The sequence below is a fragment of the Cervus elaphus genome, chromosome 25, assembly GCF_910594005.1.
Source record: "Cervus elaphus chromosome 25, mCerEla1.1, whole genome shotgun sequence".
Classification (NCBI taxonomy): Eukaryota; Metazoa; Chordata; class Mammalia; order Artiodactyla; family Cervidae; genus Cervus; species Cervus elaphus.
Window position 1 is genome coordinate 35,815,917 of NC_057839.1, and position 24,422 is coordinate 35,840,338.

The 24,422-nt window shown below is 38.6% G+C and overlaps 1 protein-coding gene across 1 annotated transcript in view; it reads right to left on the reverse strand.

The window, feature by feature from the left end:
- Positions 1–12,700, reverse strand: part of C7 (complement C7) — a 55,972-nt gene extending 43,272 nt beyond the window's left edge. Inside the window, exons 1-4 of the mRNA XM_043887621.1 lie at positions 12,508–12,700; positions 6,461–6,516; positions 4,824–4,899; positions 1,626–1,767 (exon numbers count right to left, since the gene is read on the reverse strand). Coding sequence (XP_043743556.1) covers positions 1,626–1,767; positions 4,824–4,899; positions 6,461–6,516; positions 12,508–12,513 — 280 coding nt within the window. The 5' untranslated portion in view covers positions 12,514–12,700. The remainder of the gene's footprint in view (positions 1–1,625; positions 1,768–4,823; positions 4,900–6,460; positions 6,517–12,507) is intronic.
- Between the last annotated feature and the right edge of the window lie 11,722 nt (positions 12,701–24,422).

Below are 24,422 nucleotides of genomic sequence, written 5' to 3' on the forward strand. Positions count from 1 at the left end.
TAAAAAAGGATTCACCAGGCTTTTCATACACTTTACAATCTAACAGGAAAGCGTGTGAAGAAGATCATTGCAATTCAGCAGTATAACTGTCATGATAGACACAAGCTGGGAGTACCAGAAGCACGAGAGGAAACACTAGAGGTACCAGGTGATCTAGCCCCTGCCTCCCTCCCCGGCATCATCTCCAGCCATTCTCTTACCAGCTGCTTAGGCCTTAGTCATACTGGATCACTTACATAAATCAAAGGTCAATCTTTTTTGCCATCTCCACTTACTTTGCAGATAGTTTGCTCAAACTCAAAGGGGTCTCTCTACCTCTTGCCTACTTGTCCTTCAAACATCAGATCATATATTATCTTCTCTCAAAAACCACCCCTCCCCCACAAACTGATGTATGTCCTTCATCTGTGTCCTTATAGCAAGCATCACACAAAACTGTCCTGATAGCCCATCTCACTATGCTGTCATTTGATCCAATGCAGCAAACATTTGTTGAGAGTCTACTATGTACTACACACTCCAGATGAAAAAAACAAAAGAAGTAGAATCCACATCTTCAAGGACTTCACAGTCTACCAAGAGACACCCAGGGCAACATATACTTCAGATTACAGACGATACAACGCACATGGAAAACATGGAAAGTAGTTTGTTAAGTAGCTCTATCAGTTGGGTGTTTAGGAAAGGTTTCCCTAAGGAGGCATCATCTGACTTGGGTTTTGAAATTAAAATAGGAGTTTGAGAGGTATTGTTGAGAAACACTTCTAACACAGGAATTTTTTATGTACTATTCTGCCCATAAAACTAAGAATTTTGAGGGAAGAGGCTGTTTCATTCTACATCCATAACCCTCATTTCTGTATCTGAACATAACAAGAATAATAAATGCTTGCTAAAAGTTGTTGAATTAACCTGTCTGCACAAATGCAATATAGTGCATGCCTGCTAAGTTGCTTCAGTTGGGTCCAACTCTCTGTGACCCTATGGACCATAGTCCACCACGCTCCTCTGTCCACGGGATTCTCCAGGCAAGAACAATGGAGTGGGTTGCCATGCCCCCTCCTCCAGGGAATCCTTCCAAATCAGGAATTGAACCCATGTGCCCTACATCTCCTGCAGGAGATGCAGGAGGGTTCTTCACCACTAGTGTCACCTGGGAAGCCCAAGACAAGAGGTCAAATAATATTCAATCCCAAACTACGTTTCAGTCTCCTATGCATAGGGATGACCTGTATCACTCCTTTATTAACTAATTAGAGTTAATTTTCTTGTAAACATAAAAATAATTTGGGCAGTAATATTGTTTTTGCCTGACTTCAGTCTTTATTCCAGTCTCCTTCTACATCTTAACCAAAAATGCAATGTCAATAACTGTTTGGGTCTGTCAACAGCCATGTTTCTTTTCAAAGAGTATCCCCATCTTTATTACCAGATGCCACCCATGCATTTGAAAGGATGATAGTTGAGAATGAAAATAATATGCCAATAAAAATCCAACCAATTTGGGTGAAAACTGGTATAGGCTAATGTAAATGCAGTACAACTCAACAAGTATATACTGAGCAAGATTAACAAATAGCATTTGAATTTACCCTCTGCATGCTGAGCCTATGAGAAGCAAATACCTGAGAAACACCTGAAACGTTCTCCACATCCCTCTTCTGTTGGACATCCTCGAGTAGGTTTACACGGTTGTGTTTCAAAAGCACTTCCCACACAGGAATGGCCACCATACTGTCCATAAACAGCAATTGATCGCCTGCGAGTCTAAATACAAAACAAATAGATTTCTAGTATCTCCAGGTTCCTTTATCTGAGAAATAAAATCTGAGATAAATTAATACACTTGGAGAAATGACATTCATAAAATTTTTCTGGTGTACTACAGAAGTAAAATGTCCAAAATCAATGAATCCAGAAACCCACTTGTCTTTGAGTCTGGTGACACTCGGGTTATTATTTCTAGAGCACTCCCAGTTTATATTTACACTTAGGGTTGAGTGGAAAAAAAAAAAATAGTGAATCTTTAAGAAAGAATTCTGGACAGAACTATAAGCAAGTAGATCACAATACAGAATGATTCATTTTTCTCCAAAGCAATGTACCAAAGGTTAACTAGAAAAGGTGAAGTGAATTTTGCTGGAGGAAAAGTAAGGGTACTGGAAAGGGGAGCTAAGATGAAGTGGAGTTCGGGGAACCTTTAGAAAAGTGGTGGAAATTGATTTGAGCTGAACCTTAAGCCTTCTTCAGGAAGGCAAAACAGTCCAGAAAGAGATAGATATAGGCTACCATGAAAGTCAAATTTACAAAACAGAAGCCTAAGTGGCCCACAGATGAAGGTACATCTACAATGAAACTTCACTGGTAATCCAAAATCACTGATCTATGAAATTAGAAATATATCAAATGCACATGCTGGGGGTGGGGGTAAAAAAAATTAGGGGAAATCACTAAGCCAAATGTGAAAACGAATTCACCTAAACTTCATTTACTCAATATGAAGACATGTATCTAGTGTTTAAACAAAAAGAAAGATCTACAAAATCCTTTTCCTCTCCAAAGGCAATCAAAGGTACATCTTTTAAGCCTCTTATCCATTTATTAATCTTACCCATTAACAAAAATGGGCAAAATTTGAGATTCCAGAAAGTTTAAACCTTGAGCAAAGACCAACAGGGAAGACTATATCTATTTATAAACCAAGGTTGCATCTATTCATTCATCCTAAATTGAGACGACATGTAATTTGAACTTTCAGCAGGTTTGCACCAGCCTGGGCCTGGTTCTGGCACATTTCATTGCATCTAAGCAGAGAAGTCATGGAGGAATGAGTGAGGAATGGAGCTCAGTAGTTTCCCAGTTAAGTTTTTAGTTTCTGTATTTAATTGAAGACATCTCTTATACATGGCTTAGAAATGTGTGCTTTTCTGAAGTTCCAGAGCATAGATTGTGTTGTCGTGTAAGTAATGTTTTCCTTCTCCACAGATACCAGCATGACCTTGATGGCTGCCTACTCTCAGCGTCTCATTCTCACCTGTCAAATTCTGATCTCATGACCTTATTTTCATTTTCATTTGTCTCCTTCTGGATGAAAATTCTGTTTTTATAATCTGAGCATAATGACCTTCCCTCAAAAAAATTACTCATATGAAAAGCACCTTCTATCTACCTCTATTTAATGTTCTTTCTTAACTTGTTTTTGAATTCTAAAAATGTTTTCTGAGGTTGGTGTTTGTTTGAATTTTATCTTGTTATTCATGCACCTGTTTGCCTGTAATCAGAGTTGTCGTCTATTGTATTTGCCAGAAGCCAAATTCTACACTTGTGTAATTTATTTTGTAAATACCCCTCATGTAGATACTAAATAAATGCTTGAAAATTGTGATAATGATGATGCTTCCAAACATAAATTATCTTCTATAATATGGTTCTTTTAGTGCTTCTAAATGATTTTTAAACACACATTTTTATCTAAACTGAACTACTTTTAAAATGCTTTATGAATATCAAATCATGTTGTATACTTGAAATTAATGTTATATGTCACTGTATCTCAATAAAAAAAAATTAGCCATTCAAATGTTCAGAACCTTTGAAACAGCATTATATTTTTTTAATTTACCCTAAAGGAGATCAGTCCTGGATATTCATTGGAAGGACTGATGCTGAAGCTGAAACTCCAGTACTTTGACCACCTGATGCGAAGAGTTGACTCATTGGAAAAGACCCTGATGCTGGGAGGGATTGGGGGCACGAGGAGAAGGGGACAACAGAGGATGAGATGGCTGGATGGCATCACCGACTCAATGGGCATGAGTTTGAGTAAACTCCAGGAGTTTGTGATGGACGGGGAGGCCTGGCGTGCTGCGATTCATGGGGTCACAAAGAGTCGGACATGACTGAGCAACTGAACTGAACTGAACTAAAGATGGTTATCAGAAAAAAGACATATCTATATATAAAAATGCTCATTAATGTTTCATTCATAATCACAAAATATGTAAGTAAACTAAATCTCAAACAATAAGAAAATGGATAAAGAAGACTGGTATATTCTATAATGGAACATAATACAGCTGTTAAAATGTGTGCTGATAGCATAATATTAAGTTAAAATAGTAGAATACAAAATCATGAACAAATGATCCTATCTTAAAAATCACTAGCACATGGAAAGAATAAATTGAAAGAATAAATATTAAAATGCTAGTATATTGGTTTCTTCTAAATGGTGGAATTATGAGTAGCATTTTCTTTATACTCTTCTATGTTCTCTCCAATGAATAATTTATAATAAGGAAAAAGTAGACATTTTAGGGGTGCTCTATAAGCTCCAAGTCAAGTCAGATTTTTTATTTTTATTACTTTTGTATTAAACTTTAAAACATTGAAAAATGTTTGACTTTCCATGGTCATTCACTATTTGTTAGGTTAAATGAAGCAACGATTTTGCTACTCTTAGTGTTTGTTTCAAATGAAAAGTTGGATCCAGGAAATATGAAATTTTGAATTATTTACTGACATCATTTCAAGCTATTCTATTTCTCTGATAATGAAAGAATAAGTGAGTAGCTTTTAGCTTCTCTCCCATGTATATTTCTAGGCTCAAATGTATTTAGAAAAGTCCTTCAAGAAAAACGAGAATGCAAAAAAACTCTACTACAGTATTAATTATTAAATAAATCATACTTTTGCCCTTCAGAATTACTAATTACACTTTCAAAAACCATAAAAAGTAACATTCAAAAGTTAATGTCATTTTGTTCATACCTAAGCTATTTTGGCATATGAATAAAAAATATTAAGTTTTCACATGGTCCTACCTGAGTCTTGGTACAACCATTGCATTCTGACCAAGGAGCATAGGAACCCCACTGGCAGTTGATTGGCGAGGAGGCACTGTCATGGTGTTGAATTGTCCATTATAAAGCCGACAGAAAGGTAAGACAGAAGACATAAACAATAGTCAAGAATAGTCAAAAGCGGTCAAAAATTGTGAAGCCATTTTTTCTTCACCACAAGGATCTCAAAATACATTAAAAAATATATAGGAAGGGCTCACTGTTTCAGAGATTTATTAAATATCATTTATAAGATATCTAGAATGTTCCAGGCACTATTTAGACCCTAGAGCTATAGACATAAAAGAGATAGGATAGGACATCCCTGATGGTACAGTGGATAAGGACCCACCTGTCCGTGCAGGGGAAGTGGGTTCCACCGCTGGTCCGGGAAGATTCCATTTGCCTCTGAGCAACTAAGCCTGCAAGGGGAAACTACTGAGCCCACAAAGCCAAAACTAACTGAGCCCGAGTGCTGCAACTGCTGAAGCCTGAGCGCCCAGAGCCTGTGCTCTGAAACGAGAGAAACCACCGGAATGAGAAGTCTAAACACGCCAAAAAAGAGCAGCTCCTGCTCACCACTAGGGAAAGCCTGTGTGCGCCAACAAAGACCCAGAGCAGACAAAAATAAAATAAATAAATAAATAATGCCTTAAAATGAGATCGGATACTGACCATTGATAGAGGAAAGGAAGAAGACACAGATGTGTAAACAAATAATTATAACACAATAATATGATCACAATGTGACTGTGACCAGCACGTTCTCAGTCACTAAGTCAAGTCCCACTCTGTGACCTCATGGACCACAGCCTGCCAGGCTTCTCTGTCCATGGGATTTCTCAGCCAGGAATACTGGAGTGGGTTGCCATTTCCTTCTCCAGGGAATCTCCCCAACCCAGGGATCGAACCCGGTCTCCTGCCTTGACAGATGGATTCTTTACCACAGAGCCACCAGGGAAGCCCCATGATCACAATACGATATAGCTAATTAGATAAACTTACTAACAGAATTGTGCACATTATGATGTGTTGTGGAAATACAAATAAGAGAGTGTCCAGAGGAGGGGTATAAGTGAGAACATATGGAAGGAAGGTGTTATGGCCTTTAAGTGATTCTGGATGATGAAGAGTTATATAGAAATTTAACTGAGAGACAATAAGCTGTACAATGACCACATGAGAGGTAGGAATCCAAAATCTGGCAAAGGCTAGATGGATGAGAACTTAGTTTTACACGCTCCCCCTGTTTATTGAGGCCACTTTCTCAAGCACACACCCAAGTACAACAGGGGCAAGTTGAGCTCAAATAATTCCACTCAGATAAAATACACGTGGAAAATGGTGAGCTGACTCTTTCACAATGCTTACAATGCAGAAAATCTTGAGGGGTTTTCAATCTTCAGGTTTCTTCCTTACAGGGAATAAAATAAAGTAAAGTAAGAATAAGAATAAAACATGCTTATTATATCGTTGTCTTTTCTGAAAATGTGGAAAGAAACAAAATGTGTGAGGGAAAAACATGCTCACACTGCAATGTAAAAATCAGACCATAGTTTCCTCAAAATAAAAGAAATAACTGTTAATGATTTCCACACACAATCCAAAAAAATTCTCACCTTGAAAAAACTTGAAACTCTCCTATAAATCCCACCAAGAAGAATAAACTTATTGCCTAGGAGGGGAAAAAAAAAACAATAAAGCAATATTTAAGCTTGCATTGTTTTAATGAGTCAAAAGTGAATACATTTGTACAAATCAAGATTTGTGAGTTGGGAATAAAAAGAGTGAAAGAATCATGGAGAAGTCTCAATGATTCTCCTCATCTTACAATTTTTCATCTTAAATAAAAGTTTAATATAATTATCTTGAGCTCACCTCCCACTGTTCATTTCTATAAAGACCACTAAGCACTAGATGATGTCATAGACAAATTGAAAAGCCTCCCTAAAAGTTAAATATTCACAAACATTTTTCTAGGGTTCCATAATCTTTTATTCCTTAATCCACTCTCCTCTCTAACTTTGGTACCATGAGAACACTGGAGCAAAAAAAGCCTAGAAATAGCAGTTCCAAGGGTTGAGGAGGTAAAAGGGAATCAGTTTCCTAAATGGAAGAATCAAAAGTGGAGGTGCATCACTAGCCAGAGGAACCAAGATGCTCATCACAATCCCTAGTTCTATAGGTGGCACCCAAACATGACAGAGGCCTTTTATAATCATCTTTATGTGATAGGACAGTCTAAACAATGAGCATCTGACAGGCTACAAAATTGTATGCAAAATGTAATTACATTTCATTTGAAAATCAAATGTGTCTTGAAAACAAATCTAGAAAGAAACATAACAAAGGAAAATAATTCCCGGTTGTGAAATTATAGGTGACTTTCATTACCTCATTTTTACTTTTATGTATTTTCCTACTTTGACAACTGAAAGTGTAAGGGGATACAATTTAAATTTGTACTAGAGACTCTAAGAATATTAAATGCATTCAGTTCACAACCTCATATGTGCTGTCTGGTGCTCAGTTGCTTTGGTTGTGTCCAACTCTTTGTGACCCAATGGACTGTAGTCAGTCCAGGCTCCTCTGTCCATGGGACTCTCCAGGCAAGAACACTGGAGTGGGTTGCCACGCCCTCCTCCAGGGGATCGTCCCAACCCAAGGATCAAACCGACGTCTCCTGCATTGCAGGCAGATTCTTTACCCTTGAGCCACTGGGGAGGTCCATATCCTGGGATAAAAGTCCTTAAATCATCTCACCCCACATTTTAACAGGCCAGTATTCTTTCTCTTCTCTTGACCTCTCCAAACCTCTTTTCTCTCAGTAACTGTGGAATGGCTTCTCAGCATTTCTTCTAGACCCTTCCACTCACCTTCTTAAATCACTCATCCTCTTTTTAGGTATCTTCCCTTCAGTTATAAAATCCTAGTTGCCTACTTCTGCCTTTTATAGTTCTACAAACTCACTTTCACTTTTCACTTTTATGCATTGGAGAAGGAAATGGCAACCCACTCCAGTGTTCTTGCCTGGAGAACCCCAGGGACGGGGTCGCACAGAGTCAGACACAACTGAAGTGACTTAGCAGTAGTAAACATTTTAGCTTATATTCTGATTAGCATAACCATAAAGATTGAGAAGTAACACAGCCGAGAGCACCCCAGAAATGTGAGCAATGGAGAGGCTATAGACACTTTTCTGACTTTTCAACAAATATGTGAAGCACATAATGTAAACCAACACCTTTAAAAGGTTCTTTTGTTTTTAATTTCTAACTATACCTTTTTTTCTTTTTCAACACTACATCTTCACTTGTGCTGTGTCAACTCATTTTTCCTGCCCTTGGGCAAGTCTATCTCACAACTTTATTAGTCACTCCCAGTCCCTAATAGGGGCTTCCCAGGTGGTTTAGACAGCAAAGAATCTGCCTGCAATGCAGGAGACCCAGGTTTGATCCCTGAGTCAGGAAGGTCCTCTGAAGAAGGGAATGGCTCCCACTCCAGTATTCTTGCCTGGAGAATTCCAGGGACAGAGGAGCCTGGTGGGGTAGCAGAGTCAGACACAACCAAGCAACCAACACTTTCAGTCTTTAATGTCGTCACATTTTCAGAAAATAAAAATTCTGAAACAATCTAATAGTAAAATTTCAATTTATCATTCAATTTTAAATTTCTCTCCTATTCCCCAGTTCCTGTGGGAGGGGTGGCATCCACTTCAAAATACCTCCTTTTTATTCTCCTGCTTCCCTTTCCCCCCTCCCCAGGATGCCTCTGTCTTCCTCAGAGTCAGAGCAGCAAGAGTGAAAGGGCAAGAGAAAAAAGGATCTTGCTCGATCGATGCAGCTGGGGTCTGGTGATGGTAAATCAGACTGTGTTGGATGTTTGAATGCCAGTTGTCTATCCCTCACAGTGTTTTCGTCATTCTTTGAATATCACTCCTTTGGACATCTACAACCACTGTCCTCTGCCACAAATGATTCATCCCTTTGTTCACCTCCCTTGACTCTCACCAGTGTCTGCTTACTGACGCTACCTATTGAGGTTCCTTCATCCTGCAAGGATCTCTCAGGGAGCCCCTGACATCCCAAGCCAAGCCCTTCTGCAAAAATCCACATCTGATCCATGGGATACCTGCATATCTTCTTGTCCTGGCAGGATGTAACTGATACTGCTATGCTGACTTTGCTAAATGCAGGTCAGTCAATCAGTCTGTTCTTTTAGATTTTCTCAAATATGAGTAGGGTGTACACCCCCATCCTCCAATGGACATAAACTTGCCTACTCTTGAGGATGGAGATGGCCAAAGGGTCACCAAACAAATTTAGGGCTACTTTTTGGTAACATTGCATTGTATGTGCAATATTTCACTTTAAAATGTGAGGCTACTTAGCACCTCTTATTCTTGGCCTTTGACTCTCAGCCAAAACAGGCATCATGAAAAAAAAAAAATCCATCTTAACATTCGACCACGTATTTTTTAAATGTCAATGGAGTTTTAGGGTGTTCACTCTCATCAGAACTAGTTTTGCCACTATATTCCACATGTGCTGTGTGCTCAGTCATGTTCAACTCTTTGTGACCCCATGGATTGCAGCCCACCAGGCTCCTCTGTCTATGGGGATACTCCAGGCAAGAATACTGGAGTGGGTTGCCATGCCCTCCTCCAGGGGATCTTCCCAGCCCAGGGATCAAACCCAGTTCCCCCACATTGAAGGCAGATTCTTTACCAACTGAACCACAGGGAAACCCCTTTCCTCATATACATATTATAACCCATGAAGATCTGCTTATCACTAGTTCATGAGTTATACAAGCTGAATCTCTTAACCAAAAGAATTTCTTGAAAATTGGCTACCTGGGTATCTGAAAATGAAGCAGTTATCATTCCTTACCTTTGGAAAGAGTATCTCATCAAATGGACATGATAAGACAATTACAAATTAATAAGCAAATTAATGACAGAAATAGACATACATCTGAGTTAACTCTATAATAGAATTCCTTAGTTGAAAAGATACAGGACTTCCCTGGTGGTCCAGTGGTTAAGAATCTGCCTGCCAAAGCAGGGTACATGAGTTCAATCCCTGCTCTGGGAAGATCCCACATGCTAAAGGGCGGTTAAGCTGGTGCACCACAACTAGAGAAAGCCCTCATGCAGCAAGGAAGACCCAGCACAGCCATAAATAAATAAATAAAATTTGAAAACAAAAAAAAGATATGGTATCTGGAAGTGTGTAATGTAGCTAAGCTGGAGCCACGTTTCCCAGAGTTCTCTTCTCTTCTTCTTTATGACTGAATAAGCATTAGTTCTGCCTCCTTCCTCTAACATTTTCCAGCTACAACCACTGTCTCTATGCTTTTAATTTCTCCACATCTGGCCTTTTACATTTGTCTGTTGAACCATGAACCCATTTAGGGTAAAAATAAAACACTAATTTCTGTAGCATACACTGGGTTCCAAATGTCCAAATTCCAGAGGAAAAAACAACAGAAAAATTCAATCTAATGTCTTAGCATACCCTAATTAATATGTTGATCAGTAAACTTAGAACATAGGGCACCATACAGATGAAGAAGGAGGTAGATTTTAAAATAAATCTTCTCACGTCTTTATTAGAGATGAACATCAATTTGTAACACTAGCAATAAAGAAATGCAAAATGACATAATAATATGATTGAGTACTTAGTAGCCATTTGAAGCATGTTATAGCTTGATCAATGACAGGAGAACATGCTTATGATATAATGAGTAAAAAGATTCAGATCTAGATTTATAAAAATGTCATAAAATATATCCTATACATATTCATTTTAAAGTCTGAAAAGAAATAGATTAAAATGTTAACAATGGCTATCTCCAAGTGGAGAAATAATAGATATTATCTTCTTTTTGAACTTAATTACCAAGATGGTAGCACTATAATCTGGAAAAGGACATTTTTAAAAGACACAAAGACCATCACAGTATAATTGGTAGAAGATGGGTGATAATGTCAGGTCAGCTCTGGCTGTGGTGAGGGAGCAGAGAGACTGTCATCTGAGACATCATTGTGCTTGACCACATCCCAGCCCCATGAGAACCATGCTTCAGGTTTACAAACCCCAGGTTCATCTCAGCCCAGGGATGAAAAAGTGAAGGTCTGTGCCACAGTCAGATCAAAGGGAAATCCTTATTGCTCTAAAGTCCTGAAACACTTCAGAACCAGTTATATCCTATCCAAGGGATACAAAGAGTACCAGTGGAATTCTGGGACCACCCCTCTGAATTCAGTTCACATGAATGGGGGAAGAGACAAAAGAATATTCCTCCTTAAAGGCCAGACTTGGAAACCATAGTGTATCACAAAAGCATACCCTTCAGATTTACTGTAAAAAGATGAGTTTCTGCTTTCAAACATAGGTGAGAACTCTGAATGCAGCTCACAAAGAAATCATTTATTTGTTGATATTTTATCAACCAACTGAAAGATAAAAGTAAATATATTACCCTGTTAGAAAAATATCATAATAATCAATGACTGTGAACCCATCTTTAAACATAAAACAATTATTAAGATGTCTCATCATAAAATAAGTAAGGAAATTGTTTGATAGTTAATACAAATATTAGGAGAAAGTATACTAGCTAGATGACTCTAGGAAAGGCATCCTATTCTAAGTGAGCAAATGTTCTAAATTTTTTAATAAAAATACAAAACAGACTGATAGAGATTAGATTATATCATAATTCTAACTTTGTATGGTTACTTGGCACTCTAGCACTATAACATTTGACAAATTAACTTTGTGATTTGTGTTTAATTTTCAATGACTTAATTAAATGCAGTTTCACACATAAAATACTCAAGACCCATGTTTCAGTCCTCCTCCATCCCCCTGGAAAGTGAGCACAGATTCAGTATTGTAGTTAGGTAGCATAGTGACAGCAAAAGCAATCTAGCAGCTGACAGGGCTGAAAAATTACTGCTCCAGCATTATAATGCAAAATTTTTAAAGTTTAAATATAAAACTTTACAATAATAAAATTGCAGTAGCAGGTTCAACTTATGTTTACATCCCAGAAACATAGTTTATGATAGCTACATCTGTCTTTGGTCCTAGATTTTTTTTTTTCTTAACATTCGGCCATATTGCATTAGGCCAATATGTGTTTTTGGTAACTCTTTAGCTTCATTCCATTTATCTGTATCTTCTGCTCTTAAAATCCTGATCCTTTCATCCAGATTCCAAATTCTAAAGTTCCAAGTTTCCAACTTCACTCTTCTATAAAGCTGTTAGATAAGTCAAATCACAGGGATTCGTTGTATGACTCCAATTCAAACAAACAAAATACACTGGAGGAAATTTTTCCCTAAGAAATAACAGTTGTGTTATTGTATTTCTTAATGGCTTTCTTGGGACTTTCATAAACATGGCTTCCAATCTCCGATTCCCAGACCTCTAAACCAACAAACTAAACTACAAGAAAAGAAAAAGAAATTCACTTCAGCTGAATTGTTAAATATATTTAATTAAGGATTTCTTAAAAGTCACCCTCAGAACTTTCTCTTTTCTATTTTCCCATGTCTTGTCTTTTCTTTTTTTTTTTTATTTGTTACTTAAGTGAAACCTTGCTCCCTTTAGAATTAGCTCTGTTCACAAAAGTAATGAAGTTATTATCTTACCTTCATGTTTGGAAAAACATTCAGGGCAGCAGAGAGAAGGAAAATGTCCTCCTCCAGTGCCCAGTGAATTTTCAACAGCAGGAAGAGGCCAGCAGTCTACTCCCCGCCTGTCTCTGCCTGCTGGGGATTCACTTGGCATTCATATATAGAGCAAGCAGTTCCGAGACTTTGCTCCGACCCCAACCGGGTTCTCTGGGGACACTGAGAACCTGCCCTTGTACTTCGTCTGTGTCTTGAAACCAGATGCATCTTATCAATTTGCACAGGCCTTAGCTACAGTCAGCTGGGACTGTTTGGAAGCATAGTTCTGAGGAAACATCTGTAAATCAAGAAAAACAGAAAATATTCTCACTTCAATGTTTAAGTGGTTTTCAACCAAAGGAGACTCTGTGTAAGGCAAGGAATAAACGTCCTTCCTGTTTCAATTTATCACACAAAGCAGATGTTTTCATGATTCTCTAAAAGGGGGTTATACCGCAGAATTTGAGATTAGACACTGTGTTAGAAAAAACTTACATGCCATTCTGTCACTCAAAATGGAAATGGAAATTCTGGAATGGAATCGTGTGTGTGTGTGTGTGGCCTTACACAATATAATATACATTTCTTCATGTGAAGAATGATCAAAAAGAGCATTGTGTTTTGCAAACATATTTGAAGGCATCACTAATTACGCCCAAGAATTCCCCTTAACCCCATGATATTCAGATCACTCCTTTGGAAAGTTCTCGTCACAGTCGTCATTTATGTCTACTTTGTCTTCTTCAGTTGTCTTGTCTTATTGTGCCAGATCCTCACTTTCCATGGCTTTGCATTGATTCTAGCAGTTCTCCAACATCATTTTCATAGATTTCATGAAAGGCTGCATTTTTGCAAGATTTCAGATTTTCTCTTAAAGTTGAGCTACAGTTTTATTTGCATGATTTGGCCAAATATTCTGATGCTTGCTGTTAGGACATTATAGGGAGAAGAGACATAAGCATGAAGTGGGAAAGGAAATTTTAATTTAGAGTAATTTTATAATTAAATATCCCTTTAGTGACTATTTTCCAGTTTTAATATTTTTTTCTTTTTATATCCAACATGTCTGAATAATAAATGACCCCCCCCACACTCTCCTTTTATAAATTAATGGTGGTCTTCGAGAGACAAAACTTTCCCATCTTTTGTTCAAGCCATTAGTGATTTGTGTGGAAAAAAATTTTTGCCACAGAGAAGAGAAGGCTGATTCCTGAAAGATCTTTTTTTAATTCAGCTCCAAGTGCATGAATTCCAAATGTGGACTCTCCTTAAGCACGCAATGTACATTTCCAAGCTCAGTGGCTGTCTTAGCTTGAGTTTTGCAGGTATTTGCAGAATATCAACCGCACCTGCCAAAGTAGCTTTTCCATTCATTCATACATGCATTCATTCATTTGTTTATTCTAAATTCAACAAATATTTACAAAGGCTGCATAATACAGGCTAGGGGCTTTGACAGATGGAAGCCTTGAGTAACATCCTTCTTTATCTTCATAGCGTATCCTTAGTACAGAGGATGAGTCCATAAATACAAATGCATCTGCAATAACCTAGAATTCGCATTGTTCAGTTTCCAGACAACGTATTGCAGAAATTAAATGTAAAAACTTTACAAAAACTTCCTCTCACCAAGGGCTTTGCGCTCGCCCATTTCCACAGCTTTGCTGTCATATGAACAGTGTTTTTTCTTTCTAGAGTTTCAGTGGAGAGCCATTGGAACAAAAGTTTTAAGTATAGGTGGAAGCCACACTGTGGGAAATTTGATTACCAGCAAAAGTTGTATGGACTTTATTCAAAGAATAATGGGAACTCACCCTTTGGAAGTTTTAAGAAAAGAATAAAAGTGATGTTTTAGGATGATTTAAACACTGGTAGTGTGCAGGCTACATGGAAAGGATAAGCAGGAGAAGCAGAAAGTGTGATTTGGAATTTATTTCAGTAATCAGACAAGGGGCAATCGAGGCCTCTTTTGAGAAGAGAAAGACAAAGGACCAGAGGTTTCACAGGGCTTAGTGATTGAAAATAATCTTGTGTCTGATTGACTGAGAAAACTGGAAGAATTTAAGAACAAATTAAGGAAGGAGGGAAATAGAAAATTGAAGAGAAAAAAGTGGTTTTGGAAAAAGGACATTTTTTTTTATTTTGGAGAACGTATGCAACACAGAACTGGAAATGTAGATGTCTTTGGGAAAAAAGTGTCTTGGCAGAGTGTACATAACTAAAGTCATAGGAAACTCATCCCAATGAAGAATAAAACAACAAGAAATGCCCCTATTCTGGAGCAAGAAGAAGGAGAAAAGCCAAAACCAGAGGGAGAGAGGTTACAGAAGGAAAAGGAAAACCAAACAACTCATTGTCAAGTTGAGGGTGATTTCAAGGTCAGGCCAGTCAATGAAGACAAGTGCCATATGGAGGTCAAACAGAAGGAGTATTAAGGGAAGACCACACTGCTCAGCAATTAAAACATAATGGAAACTGTGGATAAACTGAAGGGAGAGTTTCCCCACACATTTTACCCTCTAGTGCTACAAAACACATTCAGAAAAAATAATTTTGCAGCTGAATGTAACAAGCTGTGTATATTATGGGCTTCCCAGGTGGCGCTAGTGGTAAAGAAACCACCTGCCAATGCAGGTTAGATGTAAGAGATGTGGGTTCCATCCCTGGGTGGAGATCCCCTGGAGTAAGGAATGGCAACCCGCTCCGGTATTCTTGCCTGGAGAATTCCATGGACAGAGGAGCCTGGCAGTCTGCAGTCCATAGAGTCACACAGAGTCAGACATGACTAAAGCAACTTATCAGTCACATGTCTATTATAGAGCATGGCTTCTCAATCTCTGAATTGTTGACCTTTGGAGCTTGATCATTCTTTGTTAGTGGAGGGAGGTGAGGGATCCGTCTTGTGCATTGGAAGACAACAGCTAACCTGGTCTCTTCCCACTCAATGGTCATAACACCCTTCCCCAGTCATGACAATCAAAAATGTCTCCAGGCAATGTCAGATGTCCCCAGGAGGCAAAACCACCACCCTCCACTGAGAACCACTGTTAGTGTCTACCCCTAGCAAGTGCTTAGCCCTAGATTCACAACGTGCCATGCCCAGGGTAATGTCAAGTGTTCTAAAAGTCTGACACCAAGTAAAACTTTTTAAAACTTTTTCAAACTAGAATTTCCCAAATTCATGTGACCACAGAACATGTATTTCTAACAACACTCAAAGCTGGTAAATGTGACAGGCTTTGGCAAAATTGTGTCTGAGCCAACACTGAATTGATAGAAGGGAAAGCAGACTTTTGCCAGACTATGGAAGAGTCTGCAAGTCACACTTGCAGACATCTCTCCCCTTATCCTGCTAAACACAGGAGTTAGCTTGTGTTCTGTCCCCCACTAGCCCCCAGTTTCTGAGGTGGCACTTTAAAATCTGTTATTATCCCCAAATCCTCATGAAACTATTAATATTAGACCACTGATGATATCAAGAAGCGGTTCTGCTCCATCTCAGAGAGATACTGGAAAACATTTTAACAAGCATGTTTCATTTACTAGCCATTTTGTTTTGTTCTGTATTGTTCCAACAGATTCCACTTACTCTGGAGAACAAACTCACTGTGGAAGAATAAAGCCTCCTTTTTTTCTGTTAAGCCTGATAAGGTCAGAATGGAAATTGCCAGAGATGGGCATAAAGAAGCAACAGCATCCCCTAGTGGCAAGCATGCTCCAGTCCCTGGAGTTGAACAATAACATTAGGCTCCGGAGTTAAACCATTCACAGGGAATGAGAAACTGAATCTTCTTAGGCTCTAAGTCACCGGCTTGTGAAGCCTAATAAGTACTCCTAATAGGAGCCTAATAAAATCTAATAAAGCCTAATAAAATCTGTTTTTCCATTACAGTTTCACTATGTGAATACTCTGAGAATGGAAAATGATTGCTAGTCAATGCCCTAGCTAAAGGAGGATTTCAGCAAAATATTTACTGTTAAATGCTTTATCATTACACCTAAATACTGTGATTTGTTCATAAAAGTGAGGTCACGAGATAATCTCCTCTGTTGGTATCAAGTCCTTCATAAGGATGTTAAGCTTTAAGTAGATTAAGAGTATGAATAGGACTTCACACCTCCCTTTTGGAAGAGAGGTTCTGACCCTACAACACTGGACAGATCTTTGCTCTGGTGGTCCCAATGACTGCAAATGGCCAGGATCAAAATAACAGTCAGGAGGTGATGAGACGTTTTGTCATGATGGTTTTCAGCACTTGCTGAATTTAGAAGAGGACCTGTATTTCTCTGACTTCTAGTAGTCATCTGGAGTTTCCAGTTCTCTGCAGTACGTGGCAAGAGCCTGCAAGTCTAAAAAACATTTCATTCGGTTTAAATTTGAATTAAATCAAACAGCGCTAAGAAAGATGATATGAAATGCAAAGATCTCCGTGATCAACAGCTGATACAGCTGCTAATATCACAAAAGACAAATTAGGCATGAGGTGCCTCCTAATGAAGGAATATACCACCACCGTCCATGTTCCTGCTGGAGGGACCAAACCTGAATCTGATCAAGCCTCTCAACGAGTTTGCAGAAAGCTCTGATGATAGAGAAGCAGGCAAAACAGCACCGCAATATGCAAACAGCAACATGCAGACTAGAAGAAACTACAAGTCAAACACCCGGGACCCAGAGACCATTTGAGTTTCCTGAGCCATACAGCAACTGCATCAACCTAGAGGGGTAGGATGAGAACAGAGATGGGAGGGAGTTTCAATCATGTTGAGATCTGACAGAAAACAGCAAAATTCTGTAAAGCAATTATCCTTCAATAAAAAACAAATTAATTTTTAAAAAACACCCAGAACCTTTAACAGATTGTGAATCGTACAATGCAGGAAGAATGAGACTAAATCATAATGTCCAGGGATGCCCTTTAAGTGATAAAGCTATAGAGAAATGCAGGTGAGATTGTTAAGAAATCAGTTGGAGGTTGCATTGGTGGGTGAGGCAGGTATGACTGAGATGGACACATGGAGTGGCTACTGGATGACTGAATTTTTTTGCCTGGATAGAGGTTATAGGGTAACAACTCATAAAATGTATTATGTCATATGCTGATTTTCTGTACATGCATTTCATTTAACAATAAAAGTAATTTCAAAAAAATTTTTAAAAGAAGAAAAAGATTTTCGTGGCTCTACTGTGTAAAATCCTGCAGATGAAGGGTGAATATCAAAGGACAAGGTCATTTTTTGATCTTCACTTTAAACTTGTGGTGCCCAAGTAAAAAAGGTTTTTTTTCAGACCAAGAGTTCAGCATATTATGCCCTAAAGTGAAAGTCAATCACTTTCAGAAAATGTCAATCTATCCCGTAATTTTAAACATTACTTCCTTAAACTGTCTTTATTTTTTTAATATTTATTCATTTATCTGGATAGAATGAGTCTTAGCTGTGGCCTGCTGGATGTGGGATCTAGTTCCCTGACCAGGGATCAAACATTGGGAGCAGGGAGCCTTAACCACTGGACCACTGGGGAAGTCCTTTAAACAGTCTTTAAAAAGATGTAATTTTATATCAGAGTCATCATTACATACTCCACAGGTTAAGAAAGAATAAAAGGATGAGTGATGAAAAGGAATAAAATCCTGAATTGTAAAAATTTTTCAAATGTTTGTAATAAAATCTTAGAAACCAATGGAAAACAGTTATAAACGTGTAACTAGAGACTTAAAAAGTAGGGATTTTCCTGAAAGCAATAAAAGGTACTAATTTGTGTTTCACTAGTACAAGTGTGTGCTCTAAGGGCTGACGGTCTGTGTTCAAATCTTGAGCAAGTTGTTTAGCCTCCTTGATCCTCTTGCTTCCTTATCCAAACAGTGGAAATAATATTATCTAACTCAAAGAGTTGCTATATTAAATGAATCCAAATAAAGCAATCAGCACTGCGTCTGGAATATAGTAAACTGAGTCCAAATAAACGTAAGCTAGCATACAATAGATTAGAAACAAGCCAAATATTCATCAGCAGTGGATTTGTTAAATAATTCATAGCATACATATTAAATGAAATATTTTGCAGCTATTAAAGAAGTTTCCTATGCAATGATATGGAAAGATCTACAAAATGCACAAGAAGAAAAAGAAAGATACAGAACAATAAGTTACTTTGGGGTTAAAAGGAGGAAGGAGAATAAGAGTATCTTGGGATGGGAGTCTCTGCACATCCCCGGAGCAATGCTGTTCTCTGGGTGTGTGAGGCTCACTGAGCGCCCAGGAAGAGTCAGGAGCAGAGCTCCGCACCGCTGTGGACATGGGCTGTGCTTCAGTTTATTCTATGTACCCAGATGATTTTCATCTACCTTGGGTGGTTACCCTCTTCGATCATCATCACTGCTGCTTGCTATATATGAGAGTTGTTAAGAAAGTAAATCCTAAGAGTTCTCATCACTAGGAAAAAATATATTTTCTACTTCTTTACTTTTTATCTGTATGAGATGAGGGATGTTCACGAAATTTTTTGTGATAATCATTTCATGACGTATGTAAATCAAATCATGTGCCATACTCCTTAAACCTGTATGCTGTGTGTGTGCTCAGACGCTCAGTCACGTCCAATTCTTTGCAACCCCATGGACTGTAGCCCACCAGGCTCCTCTGTCCATGGCATTCTCCAGGCAAGAATACTGGAGTGGATTGCCATTTCCTCCTCCAGGGGATCTTCTCCACCCAGAGATGGAACCTGTGTCTCCTTGCATTGGCAGGCAGATTCTTTACCACTGAGCATTCTTTACCACCTGGGAAGCCCTAAACTCATACAGTGCTTTATATCAATTATATCTTAATAAAACAGAAGAAAAAAGGATATTTTAAACAACTAATTAATTTTAAAAGAATAATTTTCTTAAAAAAATATATTTACATACATGTTTGTATTTGCATGAAGAAACTCTGAAAGGATATACAAGAAACTAATAAAAATTATGATCTGACCAGGGATGCATAGAAACAAGGACTAAGTTGTCGACTGAAAAAAAAATTACAAAAACTAAAATTTGAGAATTATGTTCTATTCAGGATTTTCTAAGGACTTAAGCCTGGAAGGCAGCCTCTCAGATGGCTCTGAGGAACTGCTCCAAAGAGGTAGGGGAGGATATATAGGAGTCCTGCAATACAAACCAGGTAGCTGGAACTGTTAAAGATTACTGTTAAAGAAAACCAGACATCTCAAGTTATTGAATTTAGCTCTGTTCTGTGTATGGGAAGATTCAAGAGTCTGGGCTCATTGAAATCATTCCTTTGATATACACCTAGCTATCTAGAGCCAGTATCTTGCTTTTCTCCATCCTGAATCCCTCAGGGTGTACAGTTGGGGGTGACTGCAGGGGCTGCTGGCTTCTAGCTGCAGAATCCTGTTTTACTGATATGGCAGGCAATGTTTTTCATCCACAAAGTGAAAAGGCAGAAACAGGTTAGACTGAAAAAGAGATGGGACTGAGGCTTTATACCTCACATTAGTATATATATTTACTATGTTTATGAATGAATTACCTGTTCACAAAAGAAATTTTAAAGTATTTAATTTTATTTTGTTAGCTTGTATTACTTTTTCATTCATGCATGCATGCTAAGTCACTTCAGTTGTGTCCAACTCTTTGCAACCCCGAGGACTGTAGCCCACCAGTTCCTCTGTCCATGGGATTCTTCAGGCAAGAATACTGAAGTGGGTTGCCATGCCCTCATTCAGGGGCTCTGTCTGACTCAGGGAATGAAGCCATGTCTCTTAAGCCTCCTGCATTGGTAAGCAAGTTCTTTACCACCAGTGGCACACTTGTTTCTTCATACATTTGAAGGAACTGGGGTATGTGGTGGGGATGCACACAGCCATGATAGAAGCAGGAATCTTACTGAAATGGTTCATGGGCACCAGGGTCAAAAGGATGACCTGGGTCCAAGGCAGATCTAGTGATTTCTAGATCTTCACGTTAGTGCACTGCTGGTCTATTTCCTTGATATTTACCGTGTTTCCAGTGTATGCTCTTTAACAGGGAGCGCATGCATGAAGGGCAGTGATTGTGTGTATTTAAATATACATATAGGGACTTTCCTGGTGATCCAATGGCTAAGACTCTGAGCTCCCAATGCAGGGGCCCCAGATTCAATCCTTGCTCTGGGAACTAGAGCCACAACTAAGAGTTTGCAGGTCACGACTAAAACCTAGCACAAGCCAAATAAACAAATACACTTACACACACACACATAGATATAATAAGTTACTCATATCCATAAATAAATCAGTTTCACTCTCTTCCTGCTCCTTTTTCAGCTTCTACTGGTATGGGCCTGCTTCTTGGGAGAAAATGTGGCTCGCCAGAAAGAGTATCAGACAAATTTTGTCTCAAATGTAGACTTTATCTTTGCTATCTGTGTTATTCTGTTAGGCCTCAATTTTCTTACTTAAAGGATAGTGAAAACTTCTTTACAGGGTCAATGAAATTCCGGATGTATAAAATACACACTGCAGCATCTTGAACACACACAGGCAATGGGCAATAAGTGAGTTGTTTTTTTTTTAATATATGCCGGTCTTCCCCGGTGGCTCAGATAGTAACGAATCTGCCTGCAGTGCAGGAGGCCTGGGTTTGATCCCTGGGTAGGGAAGATTCCCATGGAGAAGGAAATGGCAACCTACTCCAGAATTCTTGCCTGGAGAATTCCATGGACAGAGGAGCCTGGTGGACTGCAGTTGATGGGGTCACAAAGAGTTGGACACGACTACAGGGCTAACACTTTGCTTTCTTAAATATACGCATAAGCAAATGTGAGCCAAAGAAATTTTAGCAAAACAGTTGATCCAAAGATATTCCTCCAATAAGATCAAGTTTGGGTGCCAAACTTCCTGAGAACAATCAAATCAACTTAGAAACACTCAGTTCAAGAGGAACCTGATTAACAATTTCCAGGGAGATTACCAGCTATCTAACATTAGATTCTTATGGGTGTGTGAAAATAGTCATTGGGGAACCCAGTGCTATTTTACAGGTCTAAGTTGATATGATTTAAAATAAGAAAGTACAGGCTTAACCAAGTGTCGAGATCCTTTCCTTTAGATTGAAATTAAAGCAACAAGCATTGCGATAGTGATGGTATAGCTCACCCAATGAGAAAGTCCTCTTGACAGTTGCATTATTGTAACTTTGATGAGGCAAAAAGTGAAACCAGTTGTTAGTAAGTGCTTTTATTGTCCAAAAGAATTTTTCAAAACACGTGGCTCAATGCAGGGTGAAATGAAGAAGGCACCTTATTTGAGAAAACATCAGGAAGAACTTGGCAGAATGTTTAGCGCTTAACATAAAGTCAGTAAAGGTTAATGGCTTCTCCCATCAAGACTATAAAGTGTGTGTGTGTGTGTGTGTGTGTGTGTGTTCAGTCGTGTCCGACTCTGCAACCCCATGGACTGTAGCTTGCTCCTTTGTACAGGGGATTCTCCAGGCAAGAATGCTGGAATGGGTAGCCATTCCCTCCTCCAGGGGACCTTCCCAACCCTTGGATCTAACCCAGGTCTCCTGCATTTCAGGAAGATTCTTTACCACCTGAGCCACCAGGGAAGCCCAAGACTAAAGTGGGGAAACCTCAAATTGGGAAGCAGCCTTTCAACATTTTGCAAACACAGGAAGTAACCTCTCAGTTCACTGGGGAAATTGTGCAACACTCTTTAACTGTATAAAACAGACTCGTGAAAATGGGCATACAGTTGATTTTTATCTAAAGTGTGTCCCTTACTTCTCCTTCCCCAGAATAGACCTTGTGTTTTTGGCCAGAGTAGTTTGAGAAACACATATTTTAATGGGTGCCAGAATAGTTTGAGAAATACGTATCAGTGCAATACAAGGTGATAAGACACCCCTGAATCATTCTAGACTTTTTCTTCCTTCTCACTGTCTCCCACACCCAATTAGTCAACAAGTTCTATAGAATGTACCTCTGAGTTATACATTCCTTCATTCTTTTCTACTGTTAGTGTACAGCTAAGCCCTCCATTTCTCTTACTCCATATTCTTGTTGGGTATTCTCACTTGAAAGTGTTAGTCACTTAGTCAAGTCTGACTCTTTGTGACCCCATGGACTGCAGCCTGCCAGGGTCCTCTGTCCATGGGATTCTCCAGGCAAAAATACTGGAGTGGGTAGCCATTCCCTTCTCCACGGGATCTTCCCGACCCAAGGATCAAACTTGAGTCTCTGCATTGCAAGCAGATTCTTTACTATCTGAACTACAACTCACCCTTTCAAAGTGTATAATTCAGTGGTTTAAAAAATATTCACTTGTGTGTGAAACCATCACCACTATTTTAGAAGTCCTGTAATCATTAGCATTCACTTCTCATTTTCCACAACCTGTAGCTCCTGGAAACCACCAATGTATTTTCTGCCTCCATGGATTTACTTTTCTGACATTTTATATAAATAGAATCATACAATATGTGACTTTTGTATCTCACTTTCACTTAGCATAATGTTTTTAATATTCACCCATGTTATGGTATATATCAGTACTTCATTCATTTTTATAGCTGAATAATATTCTATGGCTGTGATGTGTTTTGTTTATCTATTCATCAGTTGATAGACGTTTGAGTTGTTTCACTTTCAGGCTGTTATAAATAATGTTGCTGTGAACACTCCTATAGAAGTTTTCATATGGACACATGTCTCCAAGTCTTTTGAGACTACTCCTAAGTATAGAATTACTGGGTCATATGGTAACTCTTTGCTTAACATTTTGAAGAACTACCAAACTGTTTTTAAAAACAGCTGCATCATTTTACATTCCCACCAACAACGTGTGAAGGTTTTGATTCTCCACATCCTCAAAAGTTTTTTCTGTATCTGTTGAGAAGATTGTGGGTTGTCTGTCCTTTATTCATTTAATATGATCTATTACCTTGATTGATGTCCATATGTTGAATTAACCTTGCATTCCTGGAATAAACCCTCATTTGGCCATGGTGTGTGTGTGTGTGTGTGTTTGTGTGTGAAATTCGCTCAGTCATGTCCAACTCTTTGTGACCCCACAGACTATACAGTCCATGGAATTCTCCAGGCCAGAACACTGGAGTGGGTAGCCTTTCCCTTCTCCAGGAGATCTTCCCAACCCAGGGATTGAACCCAGGTCTCCCGCATTGCAGGCGGATTCTTTACCAGCTGAGCCACAAGGGAAGCCCTTGGCCATGGTATATAATCCTTTTTATATTTGGTAGATTCAGTATACTAGTATTTTCCTGAGGAAACTTGTGTCTATACTAACAGGGGATATGACTCTGTAGCTTTCTTTTCTTGTTATATCTTTCTCTGCTTTTCATATCAGAGTAATACTGGCCTCCTAGAGAGAGTTGGAACATGTTCCCTCCTCTTCTATTTTTGGGAAAAGTTTGTGAAGGATTGGAAAGACTCCATCTCTGTCTCCTTACCCTCCTATTAGTAAGCAATTGTATAAGTAACAATTTCTATTTGTTTGGGGTATCCTTTCAATGTTTCTTTTATGCAAATATAAGAGCTACAAATACATGTCCTTATGATTGGATAGATGGAACAGTTATCCACATGTCTTTCACTGTAAGAATTCTTGGATTCCTACAATCAAAACTACCCTTGCCAATTCGCCTCCATTCCACCCCATCAATTATCCCTAAAATATATGTCAAAATCACAACCCTTGTTAAATTCACTCTGCCTATTTTCCTCCTGTACCCTGTGATTGGTCTTACTTTAAATTGATGACCATGAACCTCCAGGGCTAAATGATAATCACACTACTTTGCCTGGTCTTAGTCACCCTATTTCATGCTTCTTTTTCTAAACTTGTTTCCACAAACTCAGTATCTGGTAATAACTTTCTTCTTTACCTCACT